Source organism: Eschrichtius robustus, chromosome 10, assembly GCF_028021215.1.
Source record: "Eschrichtius robustus isolate mEscRob2 chromosome 10, mEscRob2.pri, whole genome shotgun sequence".
Classification (NCBI taxonomy): domain Eukaryota; kingdom Metazoa; phylum Chordata; class Mammalia; order Artiodactyla; family Eschrichtiidae; genus Eschrichtius; species Eschrichtius robustus.
The window spans coordinates 56,225,998-56,251,432 of record NC_090833.1 but is presented as its reverse complement, the minus strand read 5'-3'; the positions used below and the strand labels follow the sequence as shown (position 1 = coordinate 56,251,432).

Sequence of the window (25,435 nt, the reverse complement as noted above, 5' to 3'; positions counted from 1 at the left end):
GCTTGATAGCTCATTTCTTTTTATTGCTGTGAATGTACCACAGTTTGTTTATCTTCTGACCTACTGAGGAACATCTTGGTTGCTTCCAGTTTTTGGCAGTTGTGAGTAAAGCTTCTATACACATTTGTGTGCAGATTTTTGTGTAGAATAAGTTTTCAACTCATTTGGATAAATATCTAGGAGTGCAATTGCTGGACTGTATAGTAAGCTTATATTTACCTTCGTAAGAAACTGCCGAAGTGTCTTCCAAAGGCAGTATGAATTCCCACCAGCAATGAATGTGAGTTCCTGTTGCTCTACATTCTCACCAGCATTTGGTGCTGTTAGTGCTTTGGATTTTAGCCATTCTTTTTTTTTTTTTAATTTTTAAAATTTATTTTTTTATACAGCAGGTTCTTATTAGTCATCCATTTTATACACATCAGTGTATACATGTCAATTCCAATCGCCCCATTCATCACACCACCACCGCCACCCCCCGCCACTTTCCCCACTTGGTGTCCATACGTACGTTCTCCACATCTGTGTTTCAATTTCTGCCCTGCAAACCGGTTCATCTGTACCGTTTTTCTAGGTTCCACATATATGCGTTAATATACGATATTTGTTTTTCTCTTTCTGACTTACTTCACTCTGTATGACAGTTCCTAGATCCATCCACGTCTCTACAAATGACCCAATTTCGTTCCTTTTTATGGCTGAGTAATATTCCATTGTATATATGTACCACATCTTCTTTATCCATTCGTCTGTTGATGGGCATTTAGGTTGCCTCCATGACCTGGCTATTGTAAATAGTGCTGCAATGAACATTCAGGTGCATGTGTCTTTTTGAATTATGGTTTTCTCTGGGTATATGCCCAGTAGTGGGATTGCTGGGTCATATGGTAATTCTATTTTTAGTTTTTTAAGGAACCTCCATACTGTTCTCCATAGTGGCTGTATCAATTTACATTCCCACCAACAGTGCCAGAGGGTTCCCTTTTCTCCATACCTGCTCCAGCATTTGTTGTTTGTAGATTTTCTGATGATACCCATTCTAACTGGTGTGAGGTGATACCTCATTGTAGTTTTGATTTGCATGTCTCTAATAATTAGTGATGTTGAGCAGCTTTTCATGTGCTTCTTGGCCATCTGTATGTCTTCTTTGGAGAAATGTCTATTTAGGTCTTTTGCCCATTTTTGGATTGGGTTGTTTGTTTTTTTAATATTGAGCTGCATGAGCTGTTTATATATGTTGGAGATTAATCCTTTGTCCGTTGATTCATTTGCAAATATTTTCTCCTATTCTGAGGGTTGTCTTTTCCTCTTGTTTGTAGTTTCCTTTGCTTTGCAAAAGCTTTTAAGTTTCGTTAGGTTCCATTTGTTTATTTTTTTTTTTATTTCCATTACTCTAGGAGGTGGATCAAAAAAGATCTTGCTGTGATTTATGTCAAAGAGTGTTCTTCCTATGTTTTCCTCTAAGAGTTTTATAGTGTCCAGTCTTATATTTAGGTCTCTAATCCATTTTGAGTTTATTTTTGTGTATGGTGTTAGGGAGTATTCTAATTTCATTCTTTTACATGTAGCTGTCCAGTTTTCCCACCACCACTTATTGAAGAGACTGTCTTTTCTCCATTGTATATCTTTGCCTCCTTTGTCATAGATTAGTTGACCATAGGTGCGTGGGTTAATCTCTGGGCTTTCTATCTTGTTCCATTGATCTATGTTTCTGTTTTTGTGCCAGTACCATATTGTCTTGATTACTGTAGCTTTGTAGTATAGTCTGAAGTCACGGAGTCTGATTCCTCCAGCTCCGTTTTTTTGCCTCAAGATTGCTTTGGCTATTCGGGGTCTTTTGTGTCTCCATACAAATTTTAAGATGATTTGTTCTAGCTCCGTAAAAAATGCCATTGGTAATTTGATAGGGATTGCATTGAATCTGTAGATTGCTTTGGGTAGTATAGTCATTTTCACAATGTTGATTCTTCCAATCCAAGAACATGGTATATCTCTCCATCTGTTGGTATCATCTTTAATTTCTTTCATCAGTGTCTTATAGTTTTCTGCATACAGGTCTTTTGTCTCCCTAGGTAGGTTTATTCCTAAGTATTTTATTCTTTTTGTTGCAATGGTAAATGGGAGTGTTTCCATAATTTCTCTTTCAGATTTTTCATCATTAGTGTATAGGAATGCAAGAGATTTCTGTGCATTAATTTTGTATCCTGCAACTTTACCATATTCATTAATTAGCTCTAGCAGTTTTCTGGTGGCAGTTTTAGGATTCTCTATGTATAGTATCATGTCATCCGCAAACAGTGACAGTTTTACTTCTTCTTTTCCAATTTGTATTCCTTTTATTTCTTTTTCTTCTCTGATTGCCGTGGCTAAGACTTCCAGAACTATGTTGAATAATAGCGGTGAGAGTGGACATCCTTGTCTCGTTCCTGATCTTAGAGGAAATGCTTTCAGTTTTTCACCATTGAGAATGATGTTTGCTGTGGGTTTGTCATATATGGCCTTTATTATGTTGAGGTAGGTTCCCTCTATGCCCACTTTCTGGAGAGTTTTTATCAGAAATGGGTGTTGAATTTTGTCAAAAGCTTTTTCTGCATCTATTGAGATGATCATATGGTTTTTATTCTTCAATTTGTTAATATGGTGTATCACATTGATTGATTTGTGTATATTGAAGAATCCTTGCATCCCTGGGATAAATCCCACTTGATCGTGGTGTATGATCCTTTTAATGTGTTGTTGGATTCTGTTTGCTAGTATTTTGTTGAGGATTTTTGCATCTATATTCATCAGTGATATTGGTCTGTAATTTTCTTTTTTTGTAGTGTCTTTGTCTGGTTTTGGTATCAGGGTGATGGTGGCCTCATAGAATGAGTTTGGGAGTGTTCCTTCCTCTGCAATCTTTTGGAAGAGTTTGAGAAGGATGGGTGTCAGCTCTTCTCTAAATGTTTGATAGAATTCACCTGTGAAGCCATCTGGTCCTGGACTTTCGTTTGTTGGAAGATTTTTAATCACAGTTTCAATTTCATTACTTGTGATTGGTCTGTTCATATTTTCTGTTTCTTCCTGGTTCAGTCTTGGAAGGTTATACCTTTCTAAGAATTTGTCCATTTCTTCCAGGTTGTCCATTTTATTGGCATAAAGTTGCTTGTAGTAGTCTCTTAGGATGCTTTGTATTTCTGCAGTGTCTGTTGTAACTTCTCCTTTTTCATTTCTGATTTTATTGATTTGAGTCCTCTCCCTCTTTTTCTTGATGAGTCTGGCTAATGGCTTATCAATTTTGTTTATCTTCTCAAAGAACCAACTTTTAGTTTTATTGATCTTTGCTATTGTTTTCTTTGTTTCTATTTCATTTATTTCTGCTCTGATCTTTATGATTTCTTTCCTTCTGCTAACTTTGGGTTTTGTTTGTTCTTCTTTCTCTAGTTTCTTTAGGTGTAAGGTTAGATTGTTTACTTGAGATTTTTCTTGTTTCTTTAGGTAGGCTTGTATAGCTATAAACTTCCCTCTTAGAACCGCTTTTGCTGCATCCCATAGGTTTTGGGTCGTCGTGTTTTCATTGTCATTTGTCTCTAGGTATTTTTTTATTTCCTCTTTGATTTCTTCAGTGATCTCTTGGTTATTTAGTAACGTATTGTTTAGCCTCCATGTGTTTGTCTTTTTTACGTTTTTTTCCCTGTAAATCATTTCTAATCTCATAGCGTTGTGGTCAGAAAAGATGCTTGATATGATTTCAATTTTCGTAAATTTACTGAGGCTTGATTTGTGACCCAAGGTGTGATCTATCCTGGAGAATGTTCCGTGCGCACTTGAGAAGAACGTGTAATCTGCTGTTTTTGGATGGAATGTCCTATATATATCAATTAAATCTATCTGGTCTATTGTGTCATTTAAAGCTTCTGTTTCCTTATTTATTTTCATTTTGGATGATCTGTCCATTGGTGTAAGTGAAGTGTTAAAGTCCCCCACTATTATTGTGTTACTGTCGATTTCCTCTTTTATAGCTGTTAGCAGTTGCCTTATGTATTGAGGTGCTCCTATGTTGGGTGCATATATATTTATAATTGTTATATCTTCTTCTTGGATTGATCCCTGGATCATTATGTAGTGTCCTTCCTTGTCTCTTGTAACATTCTTTATTTTAAAGTCTATTTTATCTGATATGAGTATAGCTACTCCAGCTTTCTTTTGATTTCCATTTGCATGGAATATCTTTTTCCATCCCCTCACTTTCAGTCTGTATGTGTCCCTAGGTCTAAAGTGGGTCTCTTGTAGACAGCATATATATGGGTCTTGTTTTTGTATCCATTCAGCCAGTCTATGTCTTTTGGTTGGGGCATTTAATCCATTCACGTTTAAGGTAATTATCGATATGTATGTTCCTATGACCATTTTCTTAATTGTTTTGGGTTTGTTTTTGTAGGTCCTTTTCTTCTCTTGTGTTTCCCACTTAGAGAAGTTCCGTTAGCATTTGTTGTAGAGCTGGTTTGGTGGTGCTGAATTCTCTTAGCTTTTGCTTGTCTGTAAAGCTTTTGATTTCTCCATCAAATCTAAATGAGATCCTTGCCGGGTAGAGTAATCTTGGTTGTAGGTTCTTCCCTTTCATCACTTTAAGTATATCATGCCACTCCCTTCTGGCTTGCAGAGTTTCTGCTGAGAAATCAGCTGTTAACCTTATGGGAGTTCCCTTGTATGTTATTTGTCGTTTTTCCCTTGCTGCTTTCAATAATTTTTCTTTGTCTTTCATTTTTGCCACTTTGATTACTATGTGTCTCGGCGTGTTTCTCCTTGGGTTTATTCTGTATGGGACTCTCTGCGCTTCCTGGACTTGGGTGGCTATTTCCTTTCCCATGTTAGGGAAGTTTTCGACTATAATCTCTTCAAATATTTTCTCTGGTCCTTTCTCTCTCTCTTCTCCTTCTGGGACCCCTATAATGCGAATGTTGTTGCGTTTAACGTTGTCCCAGAGGTCTCTTAGGCTGTCTTCATTTCTTTTCATTCTTTTTTCTTTAGTCTGTTCCGCAGCAGTGAATTCCACCATTCTGTCTTCCAGGTCACTTATCCGTTCTTCTGCCTCAGTTATTCTGCTATTGATTCCTTCTAGTGTAGTTTTCATTTCAGTTATTGTATTGGTCATCTCTGTTTGTTTGTTCTTTAATTCTTCGAGGTCTTTGTTAATCATTTCTTGCATCTTCTCAATCTTTGCCTCCATTCTTATTCCGAGGTCCTGGATCATCTTCACTATCATTATTCTGAATTCTTTTTCTGGAAGGTTGCCTATCTCCACTTCATTTAGTTGTTTTTCTGGGGTTTTTTCTTGTTCCTTCATCTGGTACATAGCCCTCTGCCTTTTCATCTTGTCTATCTTTCTGTAACTGTGGTTTTTGGTCCACAGGCTGCAGGATTGTAGTTTTTCTTGCTTCTGTTGTCTGCCCTCTGGTGGTTGAGGCTATCTAAGAGGCTTGATGGGAGGCTCTCTGCTCTATTTTTAAGTATTTCTTTTTTTCTGCTTAGTTTGGATTTAAATACTCTTCTTTTTCTAGCTTATTAAAGTGGAAGCTTAGATTATTGACTTTAGATCATCTTTTCTAATGTATGCATTCAGTGCTATATTTTTCCCCCTAAGCTCTATTTTGGCTGCATCTCACAAATTTAAAATTTTAGTTCAATTTACTTAAAAATTTCTCTTGAGGTTTCTTTGACTCATTTGTTATTTAGAAGTATGTTCTTTTTTTTTTTTTAATTTTAATTTATTATTTATTTATTATGTTTATTTTTGGCTGTGTTGGGTCTTCGTTTCTGTGTGAGGGCTTTCTCCAGTTGCGGCGAGTGGGGGCCACTCTTCATCGTGGTGCGCGGGCCTCTCACTATTGCGGCCTCTCTTGTCGCGGAGCAGAGGCTCCAGACGCTCAGGCTCAGTAGTTGTGGCTCACAGGCCCAGTTGCTCCGCGGCATGTGGGATCCTCCCAGACCAGGGCTCGAACCCGTGTCCCCCGCACTGGCAGGCAGATTCTCAACCACTGCGCCACCAGGGAAGCCCTAGAAGTATGTTCTTTAATCTTCAAATATTTTGGATTTTCCAGCTGTTTTTCAATATTTATTTCTACAATTCCATTGTAGTCTGAGAGCATACTTTATATGATTTCTATTCTAAATTTGTTGAGGTGTGTTTTATGGTGCAGGATATGGTCTCTCTTGGTGAATGTTCCATGTGAGCTTGAAAAGAATGTGTATTCTGGTTTTGGATGAAGTTCTATGAATGTTTTTGATGGTGGTGTTTTAGTTCAACTATATACCCTTACTGATTTTCTGCCTGCTGGATTTGTCAGTTACTGTAAAGTGTTGTTGAAGTCTCCAACTATAATGGTGAATTTGTCTTTTTCTCTTTCCATTCTGTCAGTTTTTGCCTCACCTATTTTGGTCTGCTTTTTAGGCACATAGCAATTATGCTTGTTTGATAAAACTGATATATTAGCATTTTGATTATACTTGTTAAAAATTATTTTAAGTGGTTTAGAGCTTTCAATAAGTTTACTTTAAATAACACTATACTGCTTCATGGGTAGTACAGATGCTTTATAATGTAATATTCCCAATTCTTCCCTCCCTGGGATTCTGTAAAGTTGACCTTTGAAGCAATGGGTAAGTCAGACAAGAGTTTTTTTCTTCTTCTTTCTCTTTCTTCACTTCTTAAACTTTATAATATGTTGCATGTGAGCTTTTTTCCCCTCAGATTTATTATCATGACCAGCAACTTGAGAGCTTATAGTGTTTCTAAAAACAAATTGAGGCAGATTATAATTTTTAAGGAGCTTTATTGAAAAACTTTTAGTGTCAGATATTAGTTGTCAGGTAGATCCAAAACAGCATTTGGCCTGGCATTAGTAGACAGTGTGACTTTTATTTACCTTTCTTGGTATATTTACTATGTTTAAAACTAGTAGTTAGCTCCTTGAGCTTCTCAACTGGTGTTCTGGCTTCTGAGTCTTGTCTCTAATATTATTTTTCAAAAATACATTGGATCACGTCACTTTCCTGCTTAAAGAACTTTTAATGATTCCCTGTTGCTGCAGAATACATCCAAATTCTTTGGCAAAGCATGTTTGGTCTTTGGTAGTTTGGCCCAGGTACCCATTTAAACTTTTTTCAGCACTTCCCTTGATGCATTCCTTACCTACATCCAACTGCCCCTTTCTGTCCAGTCAAACACATACTCACTCCTGGTGAGAGAGAGATTTTCTTGCTACTACCTCCCACCCAAACTCTGTGTTTCTCCCCTTGGCAAAACGCCAAGATTACGCTGACCTTTCTCTCCCATCTTCTCCAACAGACTAAGCAACTGCTATCCTTTTTCTTTCCTTTGTACATATCTTGATTGTAGTGCTGACCTCCTTGTATCATGATTATTTAGTTCATGTCTGTATTTTCCACTAGAATTCAAGGGAGGCAGACATGGGTGGATTCTTATCTTTCTGTTCTTGGTGCCTGGTGAAATCACTGACACATAATGGGCACTCAAATGTGTTGAGTTAAATTAAATTTGTCAGCTTTTTTCTTTTTAAGATGGTACCCAGATATGTGAACAAACACCATACTAGATGTTTCCAGTGATGGTATTTTTTGGATGGGATTGACATTTAATTTAAATCAGTAAATTCTGAGTAGAGCAGACTGTTCTCCATAATGTGGTGGGCTTCATCCAATCAGTTGAAGGCCTTAAAAAAAAGACTCTCCTCCTCCAAGGAGGGGGAGTCTTGCCAGCACAGCCTAGGAATTCAAATTCAGCTCTTTCCTGAGTCTCCAGCCTGCCAGCCCCTACTGCAGATTTTGGATTTGCCAGCCTCTACAATTACATGAGCCAGTTCTGTAAAATAATTCTCTTTCTCTTTCTCCACACATCCTATTCTGTTTCTTTAGAGAACCCTAATACAGGAAGTTCATTTTTAAAAGTTCCTGCTACTGTTCACTCTGTACTTTAATTACTGAGTTTAAAAAAAAAAGGTTGAGGTACTGCTCTGGTGGTGCAGTGGTTAAGAATCCACCTGCCAGTGCAGGGGACATGGGTTTGAGCCCTGGTCCAGGAAGATCCCATGTGCCGCAGAGCAACTAAGCCTGCAAGCCACAAGTACTGAGCCGTGTGCCACAACTACTGAAGCCCGCACACCTAGAGCCCATGCTCTGCAACAAGAGAAGCCACCACAATGAGAAGCCCACGCACTGCAAAGAACAGCCCCTGCTCACCACAACTAGAGAAAGCCCGCATGCAGCAACGAAGACCCGATGCAGCCAAAAATAAATTAATTTTTTAAAAAAAAAAGGTTGATAGAAAGTTGCCCAGGATTTTATGAGTGAAAAGTATCTTCATACGTAACTTTCCCCCTTCCTTATTTTTATTCATTCATATATATATATGTATATCTTTTAAGGCCTAATTTACATACATTGACATGTCCAGATCTTATACAGTTCCATTAGTTTTGATAAAAGCATACATATACCCATGTAACCACTATCAAAACAAAACATTTCCATCACCCCAGAAAGTTCCCTTACACTCAAGTCTCCCTGCCCTGGAGAAGCAACTTTCTGATTCCTACATTGACAGACTTGATTTGCCCATTCTTAAACTTCATATACATGGAATCGTCCAGTATGTAATATTCTGTGTCTGGTCATTAAGCATAATGTGTTTGAGATTGAGCTGTGTTGTTTTTGAGTATCACTATTTTGTTCCTATTCATTGCTGAGTGTAGTATTCAGTGCATGACTATACCACAGCTTATCATTCTCGTTGATGGACACCTGGGCAGTTTCCAGTTTGGGGCTAATATGAATAAAGCTATTATGAACATTCTTGTACAAAGCTTTTTGGGAATATATGTTTTCCACTTTTCTTGGATAAATGTCTAAGAGTGGAATTGTTTGGTTCATAGTACAGACGTTTAACTTTTTAAAATTGTTTTTTTCCATTTTTCACTCCCACCAGTAGTATACGAGAGTTCCAGTTACTCCACATTCTCATCAGAATTTACTGTTTTTTTTCATTTTATCATTTCTTGTGGGTGTTTAGTAGTAGTACCTCTTGCATTCCTCTGATAATTAAGATGTGGAACACTTTTCTAAGTGCTTACTGGCCATTCATCTGCTGTTTCCTCATGTCTTTTTCCCTTTTAAAAACTGAGCTTGTTGTCTTACAGGAGTTCATACATTCTAGATAAAATCCTTTATCAGATAACTATAGTGTTATCAAGATTTCTTGCCCACTCATTTTCTTAATGATGTCTTCTGATGTGAAGAAGTTTTAAATTTTTATGAAGTCCATTTTATCAGGTTTTTCTTTCAGGATTAATGCGTTATGTGTCTTCCAAAAAAGCTTGCCTACCCAGAGATCATGAATTTAGACTTTTTCTTTTAGAAACTTTATAGCTTTAAGCTTTTATGTTTAGGCCTGGGATGCACCTTAAGTTAGTTTTTTGTATATGGTGTGAGGTAGAGGTCAAGGTCCTTTTTCCTTTATGGATATCCAGTTGTTCTAGCACCATCTGTTGAAAAGACTTTGCTCACTGAATTGCTTTGGTGCCCTTGTCAAAAATTATTTGACTGTATAAGTATGGTACTGGCACAAAAACAGAAATATAGATCAATGGTACAGGATAGAAAGCCCAGAGATAAACCTATGCACATATGGGCACCTAATTTATGACAAAGGAGGCAAGAGTATACAGTGGAGAAAAGACAGCCTCTTCAATAAGTGGTGCTGGGAAAACTGGACAGCTACATGCAAAAGAATGAAATTAGAACACTACCAAACACCATACACAAAATTACTTGACTATATATACCTCAGCTTTGCCCACTTTTTACTGAACTTTCTGTTCTACAAGTAGCTTGTTTGGTTTTTGTATTTCCATTCAGTTTAACACAGCAGGGACTTGAAAATCTTGTAAGCGAGGGAAGCTGGAGGACACAAGATGGTAGTAGTGAAATAATAATATTTGGTAGTTAACCAGTGGGATGAAGCACTTATGGGAAGTAAGTGCCTTAGCTGACACTTCTGAAGGTGAATACTTCTGTTTTCTAGGCTTTAAAATTTTAATTAGAAATAAATTTATTTTGCACTAATTGGTTTTCTTCTTCATGCCAATAATTTTTTATTTTATTTAAATGCCAGCCTATAAAAAGGAAGCACAGAAAAATTCAAACCTTTTTCTATCCTTTATGCACCATTTGGAGAATTCCAGTAAAATTCAGGTTCCTGGCAGGCAGGTTGCACACCTACTGCCCTGTGTTTTGTGATTACAAATGTCAAGAAATCATTTTTTTTAAAATTATTTTTTGACGTTATGTGTGCAGGTCTGTTTGTGCACCAGTTACCACACTTTTAATTATAGAAGCTTTATAATTTAATGATTGGGAGGGTTAAGATCCTTTGTAGTTTTTGTTTTTTTAGAATCTTCCTTGCCATTTTTTTGCATGCTTATTTTTCCATAATTTTAGTATTTAGAACTTTAGTATCATCTAATATAAAACATATTGCTAATTGGTATTTAGAGGAGTATCATAATAAATTTATAAATTAAGGAGACCTGACATATAATGTTGAATCACCCTATCCATGAACCTGGAAATGTCTTTGCATTTGTTGGATCAGTTCTACTTTCGTGTCTTTCAGGAGTGCCATAAAGGTTTTGTTGCTACTATCATTGGGATTTTCTCTATCACTGTGTCCTCAAACTGGCTATATTTTTTATGTATGAAGGCAGTTGACTTCTGTATGTCATTTTATATCTTGCTACCTTACTGAATCTTCTTGTTTTAGTTAATCACTGATACTAGGGTTCACCAGGTATACCAGGAATTGCCAAAATTTAAAGGGCCAGATAGTATTTTAGGCTTCGCCATATGTCTCCATGATAGATTCTTTTGTTAACCACTCTTTAAAAACGTAAAAACCATTCTTAGCCCGAGAGCCATACAAATACAGACCTCAGGTGTATAGTTTACTACTGTATATCATCTGCAAATAATTTTTCTTTACGAACTCTTATGCCTCTAATTGATTTGTCTAAATAACTAATATTTCTAGCATAGGATAGAACAGTTGCGGAGATGGTGAGCATCCTCACCTTGTTCTTGATATTAGAACCAAGGTCTCTAGTGTTTTCCTATTATGTAAGAGATTGACGTTGGGGCTAAGGTATATATTTTTTTATCATGTTAAACAAGCATTCGTCACTTGTCATTCCTTGAATGTTTTTTTAAGGAATGGATTTTAATTTTGTGAGAAGCTTTTTTAGCATTATAAAACTAATGACGGGATTTTTCTTCCTTGGGTCTTTTAATAAATGGTGTATCCTACCAGGTCATACATAGGCTGTTATTTTCTTAACGTGATGTTGGATTTGTTTACAAATATATTAATTAGAAATTCCGCATCAGTGTTCATGAGTGATATTGGTTTGTGATGTATGGGGGTTTTTTTGGGGGGGGGGGTGGGCGGGTACTGTCCTTATCAGATTTAGGTATACATCATTAATGTATTGAATGTTACACATCATAAAAACAGTTGGTAAGTTTTCCTTAATTTTCATTTTCTTGCAACAGTTTATGGTGCATTAGAACTATTCTGTTGAAAAGTTGGCTTGAATTCCTCTCTAAAACCACCTGGGCCTGGTGCTTTTTCTTAGGGTAGTTTCTTAATAATTTTTCTAGGGAAATTGGTTTGCTTTAGCTTTATTATCTCTGCTTTAGCTGTATTATCTCTTACCAGTTTTGATAATCTGTATTTCCCTAGCAGAATATCCATTTCATGTGGGTTTTCAAACTTACAGAGGGCGGCAGAGTGATTATGTGTGATTTTTTAAACAACCTCTGCTTACTTTTCTTGTTTCTCTTTGTGTATACTTGTTTTCTCTGCTCCACTCTCCTTTCCCTCTGTCTCTTTTCCAATCAGGTTAATTAGTGGTTGTCTTGTTAATTTAAAAGAATAACAGATTTTTGATTATTAGGTCTATTTCTTCTATTCTCTATTTCATTGATTTCTAGTTTTACCTGTAATAATGTTTCTTGTCTTTTTAAAAACTCTGTCCACTTGCCTGAAATAACCTTTATTTTTACCCTTCCTGAATCTCTTTATGTTTCTTGGAATACAGTATGTGATTAGGTCTAGCTTTGTAAGCTAAGTTAAACTTTTTTTTCTTTTAGCAGCTGGGGTAGGTCTTTTCACATTTATTTTTACTGTGTAACTATAATACTTTTGGTCTCAACTTTCACACAATATTTATAATTACGTGTGTTTTATCTGCTGTATTTTTTTCTATGATGTGCTGTCTTTGCTCTTTAAAAAAGTAGTTTCTGGCATGTAAGGTTTATATTTTTGTTTTGATTGCCTGTTATTTAACCTTTTACTATCTGTGTGTCAGTGTTTAATTATATTCTTTAACTCTATTAGCTTATACAACAGTTTGATTATCTGCTTTGCCCTTTCCCTCTGTGTTTGTTACATGCAACATTTGCCCATTAGTCTTCCACCCTCACCTCAGTATTTGTTTGTCTTAATAATGTATGTGGATATATTAAAATCCTCACTGTCAGTTCTTTTGCTTTAGTTTTTGCAGTTATCTCTTGGGTTAGATGAAGCTTATTCTCTAGATTTCTGAAGAAGGGCCCATGAGTGGTAAGGTTCTTGCATGTTTAAATGACCAGACCGAGATGTAAACAGGTTTTCTCATTATAACTTTTCTGCTGCACCTCATTACTTACCTTTGTTGATACACACTGAACATCCAACCTGGCAGACCTTTTTTAGGTTTGTACTGAGTGTCTTAAAAGTGATATAAAGCATGAACTTCGTAGTCTGGTTTGGGTGGTGGGTTTCTTTTCTTGTTGCTTTTTCAAAGATTGTTTTAACTATTCTTCCTTCCTCTTATCATACAGGACCAAGCCATATGTCATTCTACGTTCGAACGCACAAAGGGTCTACACTTTCTCAGTGGTCTCTCGGCAATGGCACCCCAGTCACGAGTAAAGGAGGGGACTACTTTGTATTCTATTCCCATGGACTCCAGGCCTCTGCATGGCAGTTCTGGATAGAAGTACAGGTGGGAACTTCCCAGCATTGCTGGTATTACTGATCAGGTTTCCAGGTGGTATTTGGCAAGAACCTTGGGATCAGTCAGTGTTCTGCCTTCCTAGAAGTAGAGAAGTAACTAATTTTCTCCTCCAGGTCTTGGAAGAACAGCCTGAAGGAGTGGTCACTGTGGCCATTGCTGCCCACTATCTTTCTGGGGATGACAAGAGATCCTCCCAGCTGGATGCTCTGAAAGAGAAGTTCCCAGATTGGACATTTCCCTCTGCCTGGGTGTGCACCTACAATCTCTTTGTGTTTTAGTCTTGTGGATGAGCTCTAAGTACATGCCCAGTGGGATACTCCACGTGGCACGGTTTCTCCTTGTGTTTCATGGATGTTGGTATGTAAGTCAATGAATTAATGAGCATTATGTTCAAAGAGCTTTGTGGGCTAACACTCTTCAGAGCCCAGCACTGTCTGTAATGGTTATGCTGTTGGGGTAGTGTGCATGGCCCTTCTGACACTTGAAAATACCAGTTTTCTGGCACTTAAGCACATGTGGGTATTGCCACTACCTACATATGTCATTTTATATGACCTTAAGGACGAAAGCCAACAAACCACTTTAATAGTTGTCCCCTTAGGATCATGAAAGATGCAGAAGGTACTGTAAATCCCCTGTTAATGAGACAAATGACATTTCTAGTTAAAGCCCAAGACTATTTTCTTTTGTGTCATTGGATGGTAGGTTAAATATCATTCACAGTAATGATTCCCCTTGAGACCTAACTCTGTAGGTCATTAGAAAGCAACTGCGGTAAAGACTGGGGAAGAACCATTGGGCTTTTGAGGCCCCAGCCTCTGCCGAGAGCTCTGCTTCTGCATGCAGCCTTTAGTGTGCTTTGCATCTCTGAAGCCCCCGTCCTCTGATGTGGAAACCTGTGTGAGTTGGTGACTCCTGTCCTTCTGACAAGTGGTCACTGAGCTCCATCATTGTAATGCTTTTCTGAGGTTGTTCTCAATGCCTGTTTGCCTCTGAAACATCTCTTTTCCTCCTCTCCACACCTCACCATTGTGAGAAGAGCATTTGTCTAGTTACCTTTCCCTCTGAGTTTCACAGGCTCTTTTGGTTTAGAATATTGTTTGTGCAAGTATATGACGTTAACTTCCTTCTTCAGAGCACTAGTTGCCATGGTGGCTATTCTGGGGTGGGAGGAGAGTGGGGTTGGGAGTGGCTGGGCATTTTATATTTATTCTCATTTTTTAGGAGTCTTCTGTTATCCAAGGTTAATCCTTTAGGGCATAATTTTATTGATGCACTGGGTCCTTATTTTTGTCTGTTTTCCAGCCAGTTGAACAGATTAGTTTCTCACTAACTTACTGTGTTCAGCAGAGCTGGCTTTCCTGAGACTTGAGGCTGTGGCTTGTACTGGAATGTCCTTCTGTAACTGTCCTTATAGTTGTTGGTGTTCAGATCCTACATGATGGCAGCTCTAGGACTTAGAGGTACTTTTCATGTTGAGGAAGATGGCTGTTGGCTTCCTGGCTCCAGCAGTGGAAGAGTTTAGTTAGAGCAGTGGTAAATTCTGCTAGCTTTCTTTTTTCCATTAAAAATGTAAAAAGACAATTTTTGCATTTAGCAAGCCTAGGCCAAAAAAAAAACATTTTAAAGAAAAGCCATAGTAAAACAAAAAAAGTGGCACTCGGATCTGCCTGAACAGAAGGAGCATAGTAAGTGTGCACTGTTGAAGAAAATACTTCTTGAAGCTGCTAGTGCTTTCTGAATCATGCTCCTCATACTGCCTGCCTAATTTGTGACTCCTTAAAAACTGACCGAGCCCACACAGACAGCAGGGTTGCAGCCAGAGCTGAATGGTAACATGCTGTCACATGCGTGGACACTGGAACCATTGCTTTTCCTGGACGTTGTAGGAACCATATAGAGTTGACCCTTGAACAACACGGGGATATGGGGTGCTGACCACTGTGCAGTTGAAAATTTGCATATAACTTTACAGTCATACCTCTGTATCCAAGGTTCTACAGCCATGGATTCAACCAACCACGGATCGTGTAGTACTGTAATACCCATTTAATGAAAATAATCTGTGTATAATTGGATCTGTACCATTCAAACCCATGTTGTTCAAGGGTCAGCTGTATCACTAGTCTTGGGTGCTTCACGTGTCAGGCAGTACACATAAGGTTTGCAGTGTTTATAGCTTTTATAGACTCAACAATTGTGGAGAAAAAAACGTATCTAAACACATTTCAAAATACAGGCATATTTTCTGTTCCTGTGGTTAATCTGAAATAGATTAATGGAAATTATTTATAGGAAAAAGAAAAGCAAAATCACAAGTGTTGAAGAAGGACATTACATGAGAAACAAATAGTTCCCTGTTGTTACTCCTTTTCAGTAATAATCACGGTTTTCTTTTTGCCTTTGAGTTATTTTCCTATGCGAACAATTCTCTCTTGTTTTGGTTTTCTCTGGCATTATAAAGCTCTGATTATCGTACAAATGCTCACTAGTCTCACGGCATGCTTAATATTCTGGGGGACTGTTTTAATGCCAAAAGTGGTTAAGTAATTATACACAATATTCATGGCTCTGTTAAGAACACTGTCAGATCAGCAATCTCTGAGATTAAAGAACTTGTTAGTTTTTTGAGTATCTGATTTGAATAACTCGTTTCTAAAAGGGTCTTTTCAAATTCTAATGCATTTCCTGCAGAATTTAAAATGTACAGTACTGCACATTCAGGGAAAGTATGAAGGGTTGCGATTTTGAAGAAAGCCTTAAAATTTACATTGTGTCTGACCTAAGATTGTTGCATGAAGTATTTCTGTTTCCACACTTTAGCAGATGTAAATAAGCACGACAGGACTCCTAAAATGTCACCACTGAGGGAGCCACTACTTACGAAGCCAGACTGCTGACTCAGGAAGCTATAGAAAAAATGATTATGTCTATTTCTTTTCACTGGTTTGCTAAGAATTAATTATTGCCTTACAATTTAACTGAAATTTTTTAACATATGAGTTAGTATCTTTAACAGAGAAACAGATCTTTGTTTTCCTGTAGCCCCCATATTTGAAGGGTACAGAGCCTTTTAAAGCCGTTAAAAAGACCTAGATGGCTCATGTGGTATCATTGATGTTTTAAAGGGTCATGTGAGCAAAGAACTCAACATGGCTTCAACTGGAATCCATTTTACTGTGGAATGAAATTGTGCATCTGAATTTCACAGAAATCAATGGCCTATCAATCAATCATTTGGTAAATATTGAGCTACAGCATATTTAGCAGTTTTATCATTGCCACTGGCAAAGAATAAATCACTGAAGGGCTAATAAATAAATAAAGGCTATTCTTTCATTAAGTGATTGATTGATTGATTGATAGGGATAGGAGGGAGGGAAGAAAATACAGTCTTTCAGCCAGAGAGTAACCCACTGTGCATTCCAATCTTCACACAAGGAAGGGGCACCACCAGTCCCCAAACAGTGTACCACTTGTGAGCTCCCAGAGCTCTGTGCAAGTTAACTGCCCTTCCTAAGTGAATACCCTCCGAATAACTTCTATTCTTAAATACACCTTGCCTTCTTTTAGGGCCAATAAAGCCAAAATGCATCTATGCCTCTTTATGTCTGTTTTTGTTCGAAAAAACATCTTGGGCATTTCTGAAGTGCATCAGTACTTTTTTTGATACCACTACTTCCTGATTTGATTGATTGATTGGTAAAAAATATAATAAGCATGTTTGTTGATAATTTCTTTTCTCCGTTTGGCCCTACACCATGACCAAATGGGATGTATACCAGGAATGGAATGTTGGTTTAACACCTCAAAAAACCAATGTCATATACCAGATTAGTAGAATAAAGGACTACAGTATAATCATCTCAACAGATGCAAAAAATTTTTTTGTTAACTAAGTAACACCTTTTTATGATAGAAAACAAACACTCAACAAACTAATGATAGAAGGGAACTTCCTCAACCTGATAAATAAAGGTCATCTATGAAAAACTCAACAGCTAACATCCTAATTTATGAAAGACTCAATACTTACCCCCTAACGCCAGAAGGACAAGGTTATCTACTGCTGCCACTTGAATACTGTATTGGAGGCTCTGGCCAGGGCTCTAATTGCAGACGACATGATCTTCTATACAGAAAATCCTAAAGAGTCCACACAAAAAACTATATTGGGTCAGCCAAAAAGTTCATTTTGGTTTTTCCCTAAGATCTTACAAAAAACCTGAACGAACTTTTTGGCCAACCCAATAGTAAATGAATTCAGCAGTGCTGTAGGATCCAATTACAGCATAGTATTTTTATATACTAACAAAGAACAATCCAAAAATAAAACAATTCTATTTTCAATAGCATCAAGAAGAATAAAATACTAATAAGCTTAACAAAAGTACCTATAAAACACTACTGAAAGAAACTGAAGACATGAATAACTGGAAAAACACCCCATGTTCATGGACTGGAAAGCATATTATCAAGACGGCAATATTCTCCAAATTCATCTGAATACAATCCTTATAAAAATCCTAGCTGCCTTGTGTGTGTGTGCAGGTGTGCACGGAAATTGACAAGCTGATTCTAAAGCTCAAATGGAAATGCACAGGACCCAGAAGAGCCAAAATGGTCCTGAAAAAAACCAAACTTCTTATGACTTACTCACACATTCAAAATCTCCTACTAAAGAGCAACAGTAATCAAGACGATGTGGTACTGGCATTAAGGAAAGACCCCAGAGATCAATGTAATACAACTGACAGTCTCAGAAATAAACCCATACATTTCTAGTCAATTGATTTCGACAATTCAAATAGGAAAAAAATCTTTTCAGTGTATGATGCTGGAACAACTGAATATTCACATACGAAAGAACAAAGTTATAGACCTCTTACTTCATACCATATACAAAAATTAACTCAAAATGGATCAAAGACCTAAATGCAGGTGCTAAAATATAAAACTCTCATTAGAAGACACAGGCATAAATCTTCATAACCTAGGATTAGGCAATGATTTCTTGGATATGACACCCAAAAGCTCAAGCAACCAAAGAAAAAGTTGGACTTCACCAAAATGAAAAACTTCTTTGCCTCAAGACAGTATCATAAAAGTGAAAAGCTCTCAGAATGAGAAAATATTTGCAAATCATATCTCTGATAAGTCTAGTATCCAGAATATATAAAGGTCTCTTGCAAACCAACAATAAAATAAATGACCCATTTGTGAAATGCACAAAGGATGTGAATACATATTTTTCTCCTGAGAGATGTGAATGGCTAATAATCATATGAAAAGACATTATTTAGCCATCAGGGAAATGTAAATCTAAACCATAAGATACCACTTCATACATAACTTAGATGACTATAACCAAAAATACAGACAATAACATGTGCTGATAGTAGAAACCAGAACCCTCCTCCACTGCTAGTGGAAATGTTAAAAAAAAAAAAAAAAAAAGGCACAGGCACTTTGTAATACAGTTAGGCATTGCCTCAAAAAAACTAACCAGTTATATGACCCAGCATTTCCACTGCTAGAGAGAACTGAAAACACATGTCCACACAGAAACTTGTACATCAATGTTCATTATTAATGATGGTCAAAAAGTGGAAACCACCCAAATGTCCCTCAACTGATGAATGGATAAACATTTAGTATATCCATAAAACGTATTATTCAGCCTTAAAAAGGAATGAACTACTAATATACAAAGTTGGAAACCGCATGCTAAGTGAAAGCCAGACAGAAAAAGGCACATATTATATAAGTCCATTTATATGAAATGTCCAGAACAGGCAAATTCAGAGACAGAAAGCAGATTTAGGAAAAGAAAAAGTCAAAATTCCACCTATTATTTTAGTCGCATGTATTAGAGATGACTAGTTTCCTCTGGTATGTGTAATTTTATATCATTTTTTCATTATATTTTGAATATTTTCCATGTCATCAATATGGACCGTCTGTTCCAATTGCCTATTTATTGCCAGGCATCTAGGATGCTGCCAACTCTTGATGCTCCTTTTCTAAATAATTCTGCATACACATTTTAAATCTAAATTTCTAGTTATTTCATAAGGAAAATTCTAAGATAGAATTATATAATGAAAAGAATATTTTTATGACTTTCAATACATATACTTTTTGCTGTTAATTTGAGATGATGAATAAACAAAAGTTCATGTAATGGTTTTATTGCCCTTTACCAAGTAAAAAAATACACATTACAGAAGTAGCAGCAACTTTAATTACAAGCAAAGGTTGACTCTACCCCCAAATGACTTCTTGTTTTGGTATCAGCAAATAATTTAAACTTCAAATAGTTATATTGAATATTTAAATTCATTGGTTAAAATTATGGCTTAAACAGTCGATATGTGATCCAAACAAGGCAAAATTAAAATATGAATTTAAAAAATTAAAGTATGTAACACATTACCAAAGAGAAATTTTCTGTAAAGTTGCCAATTTTTTTGCCTTGGGGCCACCTATATCTGTTAGTTGAAAAACAAGTAGTTTATACAAGAAAAGCTTCGTTCATGGCGTTAACCACAGGAATACAGTTAACTTATTGGTGCCCTGCTTTAAAGAGTGCAAGATGAACCCAGCAGCACATTAGGATACCTGAAAAGATCATAGCTGTTTACAATGGTAAATCATTTTTATTGACTAAATACTCACACCAAACACAAAAGTAATGCTAGTTCTTCTCCTAATAAGACTAGGACAGGAGAAGAAATTCTTCAGTTTAGTTTCTTGCTGGGCTGCATGTACTCACATGGGAAACATTTTCTATCTTAAAATTCAGGGAAAGGTGGTTTAAAACAAAGGCTTAAATAAACATAGCACCAGAAGGACCAGGTACCAGTAATCACATATTCCACCCATTCAGGAGTTTTTGTATGTGAAATTATTGCACTTGTAATGTGAAAAGTAAGTGATAGTAAATTACCAAACTCAATAATTTAAAACCGTTTGATGAGTTATGAACAAAGCATTTTCAAAATGGTTTTGGGTTTCCCTTCAAAGGAAACCTGGCTAGGACAACTAAAGCTAGCCATTTACTTTAAAAAGCAAGGATAGAGGACCAAGTTTTATTTCTAAACTGTAATTGCACTATGAGAAGAGAGGCTGTTTTACATAGTGGTATGAATTTGGTCCACATCAAATACACTGTTATTATAAAAATAAGTTCATTTTTGTAAAAAATAACATTGCATTCCTTTGTTCAAATTGCACAGTACAAACAAGCTATCTAAATTAATACTGTTATAAGGTAATTGATGTACATACAGTGGATATGTGTTCAGTCTAAAGCAATCGAGTATGCAGTCATGTTTTCATAATGTATGAAAACTAAAGTTTGTCATTTCTAGAAATACATAAAATATTTTAAAAGTTACAATGAAGAATGCATTCTTTACATACTAATTTTTAGTAGCCGTGATAATACAGGATTCAGCAGTCTATTTACATAAAAGTCCATTTTTATTCAATTTACAAAAGCAATAAATAAGAAACTACATTAATTTGCACAAAACCTGTTTCATTTCATGATCAGTGTGACCATTTCTGTTACCTTATGACCAAGCCAATAAACCTGTCTTCCTCTATGAAGACTGCTTATATTTGGAAAGAAGAGCAAGCCCTGTCTTTGTTCCAAGAGTAAGTATCTATAGCCATGCAGAATCCAGCATAAAACCTTACAAATTATTGTACAAGCCCTAAAAATATGAACAGTGCCTTTGAGTATACTTACACAAGAGTACTCACAAAAAGATAACAATTCTTTGATACAAAATAGTTTAGTGGTATCTAATAGCATAATTGATACGAACTCCTCAGACCTCAGCCCACGCTGACCTAGCAGGAACCAAGCTTGCTAAAAAGCAGGCACACTGACTCACAGGTAAATAGCTTCCATCCATTCAGGACCGGGATTTAACAGGCTAGCAGAGGAGCATGTCTCCTTCATACAGGCACCTCTTACGCTAGGGCAGGCATCTATTCAGAGGCCCAGTTAGGGAGGCCAGTGCTCTTGATCCAAGGGGGCATACAGGTAGCCCGGGTACTCGATGAGCTACAGCAAGCACCTTAGCGTTTGTTTTTAAAAAGCAGTCTGAACACACGCTGAACCAGAAAACATAGGAAGCTGTAAGTAGTGAAAAGTGTTTTGCTCATCTGGGGCAAAACAATCCCTGTGGTTTAAGAGCTACCAACCTTTAAGAATAAAACCAAAATATTCTCATGTACATCTGTATAATATTCTTTATTACTTCCACTGCAGCTTAAAAAATTTTTTATGAAAGATGATTTTTTTGATATCACATTTTTATGGACTCAAAGAGATTTCTTAGAGGAGAAAGAGTTAGTTAAAATTTAGTAATACCTTACCAGAGTCTCTGAGCTGAGTTCTCTCCCTGGTTAAATCATCCAGCTAGGTCACAGTGTCCTCAGCTGCATGCTGCTGCTAATTAATACTGCCCGTGGTGACGGCACCCATTGTTGTTAGGACACAGAACAGTCGTAAGTCCCATCCTGAAAAGGTTCCTCCTCCTCTGCTCGGGTTGTGTCCTCCTCTTTCCGGCTGACCAAACTGCTACCTCCGACCTCGCCCTGGGGGATGCTCCCGTGGCCGGAGGAGCTCCTGTTCTCCTCTGCCCGGGGGCTAGTCTGTTCAGGAGTCTTACCCACAGTTATTGGCTGGAAGGCTTCAGGCTGGACCTGCTCTTCTGTTATCTCACTGAGCTTCTGCAGTTGTGGCTTAATGATGTTTAAAAATGGCTTATATCCAGGACTAAGTAGAAGAAAAAGGAAATTAGCTCTCCTCTGCCACATTCAAAAGGCTCCATAGCATGTTATGGATGAATTCCTACCAAGCACTGATATAGTAAGGTCAATGACAGATTGTGGGGAAGGGGAGGAGGCACAGAAGGGTCGGGAAGAAAGGTTTTTTAGGTGCCAAGGCCACCATAGAGGGAGCAGCACATAATGTAAGTGTGAGCACGAAGAGCACAGACTGATACTCTTTATCCAGCAATACGATTAAAAATCACATTCTATAATCTAAGCACCGATAGGATTTTAGACTTGAAAAACAGGACCTTCGGAGAACATTTAACCTGAATGAATCTACCAATTAAGGAAAACTAGACCCAAGTAAGGGAAACCCCAAATCCACACGTAACTGGTGACAAAGGGGTAGAATCCCAGGCTCTTTTAAGTTCATTCACTACTCTTAATTTGGGCTTGTTAGTAATTGCCATGGAATGTTAAATTCACACAGACCTTAAATTTTTATCTTCTCAAGCAGATGTTTTTAGGTTATTACCTTCAATTCGACAGAACTAAAAATCTCAAGTTCCACCCTAGTTCTGAGATCATTTGTACTGCATCAGTCTTGAGTCAGTGACATGTATTCACTGACCAACACTATCTCAATGGATATTACTCACCTAAACTGGTATAAAATAGTAACTAAAGAAACTAGCCTTTAAAATGAATATACAAAAGGAGATTTTATTTCTAGCAACCTAAAAAATCTCCAAATAAATGAACCAGAACTAAGCCTTAATGTGAAAGGACAGGATTCACCAAAGGACAGTGAAGATAACAAACCTAATGAAACTAGCACTTACCAATCTGTAGAGGCCCATCTGTCCACAGCATGCAGCCCTGTCTTTATGTTCTGTAACATCTCTCCATCTACCTCTGAAGATTGTATGATAACCAAAATCTGGTTGATTACTGAGGATTCTCTGAGAATCAGGCCTATAACAACGCACCAGTCCAGACATCCTGCCTCCATGAAGATGTGTAGCAAATACCTACATATATAAGCAGAAACAAAAATGACTGATGCTAAAAATGATCTACAGATGTACATAAGGGCAATCATTATCAGGAAAGTAGCCTCCGTACCCTAATTGCCCAAATATCCTGAGTAGGCATTCTATGCTTTCAAAATGCTGAGAAACTCACCGAAGCTGAACCTGGGATTTGTGAGGCCCTTTACTTGCCAACTCCATGGAGATGTGCTCTAGGTCTGACTGAGTTAAACTGAGTGTGGAGAAATTTTCATCCACCATTGTCCAGTCTCCGTCCACCATGGAGCTACTTTCAGTCAAGTCTGTGGCTGAACCAATACTGCATTCATCACCTGATGAAGAATTGCCAAAAGTTACAAACTAGCTTCATGTAGAACATATGTTTTCCTTTCATTATAAATATTAGCTATCTCTCAGATGTTGATTTCTCTTCAGGATTTTGAGACCAAAACATTAAATCCACTACTAAAACTCCCATGTTACATTAATAGTAGTAGATATATAAAAAAAAAAAATCACTAGAGAGGTAACCAGGCATTATGTGCCTTCATACTACCTAAGAAGTAGTCTTGCCCACCTCTGGAAAAAAAAAAAAAAAAAAACCTAGCAATAATTTGTCTTTTTTTTGGTTTTTTTTGGGGGGGTTTGGGGGCATGCTTCGTGGCTTGTGGGATTTTAGTTCCCTGACCAGGGATTAAACCTGGGCCCCCTCGGCAGTGAGAGTGCAGAGTCCTAACCACTGGACCACCAGGGAATTCCCGATCACGTTTTTAGATTCAATTACCAATTTATAAGAAATACAGAGGAAACTGTTTAAACCATGAAGATGCAATAACCTAAAATCCACATCATGAGAAAATCCACAGAAGCAAGTTTCTTCAATGAATAAATTGCAAGGGGAAAAAGAGAGATGGGGAGGGGGAACAATCACTAAAAAGAAAATTAAAAAACATAATCACAGTGTGCGAATCTTATTTGGATATTGATTCAAACCATTAAAAAATTATGACATTATGAAACAGTTGGAATTTGACTATTTACTGGATATTTGATGGTATTAAGGAATTACTATTAAATTTTTAGAGAGATGTTAATGGTATGATTATCATTATTTTCAAGAAGAGTCTTCAAAAATATATACTGAAATGTTCACAGATAAAATATGTCTTGGATTTAGTTCAATAATACAGGAAGGGGAAAGTGGATAAAACAAATTTGTTCCTGAGTTGGTAATAACTGGAGTGGGGGCTGGGGGGAGGGTGTCCATTATACTATTATTTCTCCTTTTTAAATATGTTTGAAGTGACCTCTTTAAAAAGTTTTCTAAAAAAAAGCAATGATGCCACCTCACGTCCATTAGGATGCTGCTATCAACAAAACCAGCAAATAAGTGCTGGTGAGGATGTGGCAAAACTGGAATCCTTGCCAATGTTGGTAGGAATGTAAAATGGTGCAGCTGCTATGGGAAAAAAATTGAAAATAGAATTACCATATGATCTGGCAATCCTACTTCTGGGTATATACCCAAAAGAATTGAAAGTAGGGTCTCGAAGAGACCTCCAATGTTCACTGTACTCCCACATTCATTACAGCATAACTCACAATAACCAAAAGGTGGAAGCAATGCAGGTGTCCCCTGATGGATGGATAAAATGTGGCATAAACACATAATGGAATATTATTCAGCCTTAAAAAGAAAGGAAATTTCCATGCATGCTACAACAGGGATGAACTTTGAGAACATTATGCTAAGTGAAAGAAGCCAGACTTTAAAAAGACAAATACACAGAGACAGAAAATAGAATGGTAGTTGCCAGGAGCTGGGGGAGAGAGGGATGGGGAGTATAGAGCTTTGGTTTTGCAAGATGAAAAGAATTAAAAGAGTTCTGCAGGTTGGTTGCACAACAATACAAATGTAGTTAATACCACTGAACTGTACACTTAAAAATGGTTAAGATAGTAAATTTTACATGTATTCTACCAAAATTTAAAATGAAAGTCATGGCAGCTATATGCCTCTCCACATAGCAGAAGCTCCAGTAACAGTGATGACACACTGAAAATCAAACATCAGGTGAATGCCTGGCCATTAAAAAACTCCAGAAAATAAGACCAATTGCTACTTAAGTTCTTACATAAACCTAAACAACATAAATCACTTTAAAACTTCTTCAATCTGTAATGTAACCATTACTGTAACTGCAGAAGTTGATACACATTTTTTTGATAAAGGGTCAGACAGTAATATTTTAGGCTTTGAAGGCTAAGAGGCAAAATTAAGGATATCATGCAGGAATTTATAAGAGAAAAAAATTTTTCCATAAATTTGTATCAGTGAAATAAAAAAACAGAAGATAACTGGGTACAATTTTTTATGATACAGGTCTACCTATGAGAAGAATGGAATTCTTTACACACAGATAACATTTTGCTTACTTGAGGTTCAAAGTTAGTGTTTCTGTATCATCAAAGTTGATTACAAAGGTTCATTTATTAGTGCTG

General features: G+C 36.9%; 2 protein-coding genes across 7 annotated transcripts in view; one reads left to right on the top strand and one right to left on the bottom strand.

Moving 5' to 3' along the window:
• ERMP1 (endoplasmic reticulum metallopeptidase 1) overlaps positions 1-16,974 on the top strand; it is a 50,230-nt gene extending 33,256 nt beyond the window's left edge. For all 3 annotated transcript variants that reach the window (XM_068552004.1, XM_068552003.1, XM_068552002.1), the window contains 2 exons: positions 12,934-13,097; positions 13,223-16,974. In XM_068552004.1, the coding sequence (XP_068408105.1) occupies positions 12,934-13,097; positions 13,223-13,387 (329 nt within the window). In that variant the 3' untranslated portion in view covers positions 13,388-16,974. The remainder of the gene's footprint in view (positions 1-12,933; positions 13,098-13,222) is intronic.
• A 2,310-nt stretch (positions 16,975-19,284) lies between these two features.
• RIC1 (RIC1 homolog, RAB6A GEF complex partner 1) overlaps positions 19,285-25,435 on the bottom strand; it is a 133,213-nt gene continuing 127,062 nt past the window's right edge. For all 4 annotated transcript variants that reach the window (XM_068552550.1, XM_068552548.1, XM_068552549.1 and 1 more), the window contains 3 exons: positions 23,088-23,265; positions 22,745-22,933; positions 19,285-21,903 (listed from right to left, as the gene is read on the bottom strand). In XM_068552550.1, the coding sequence (XP_068408651.1) occupies positions 21,615-21,903; positions 22,745-22,933; positions 23,088-23,265 (656 nt within the window). In that variant the 3' untranslated portion in view covers positions 19,285-21,614. The remainder of the gene's footprint in view (positions 21,904-22,744; positions 22,934-23,087; positions 23,266-25,435) is intronic.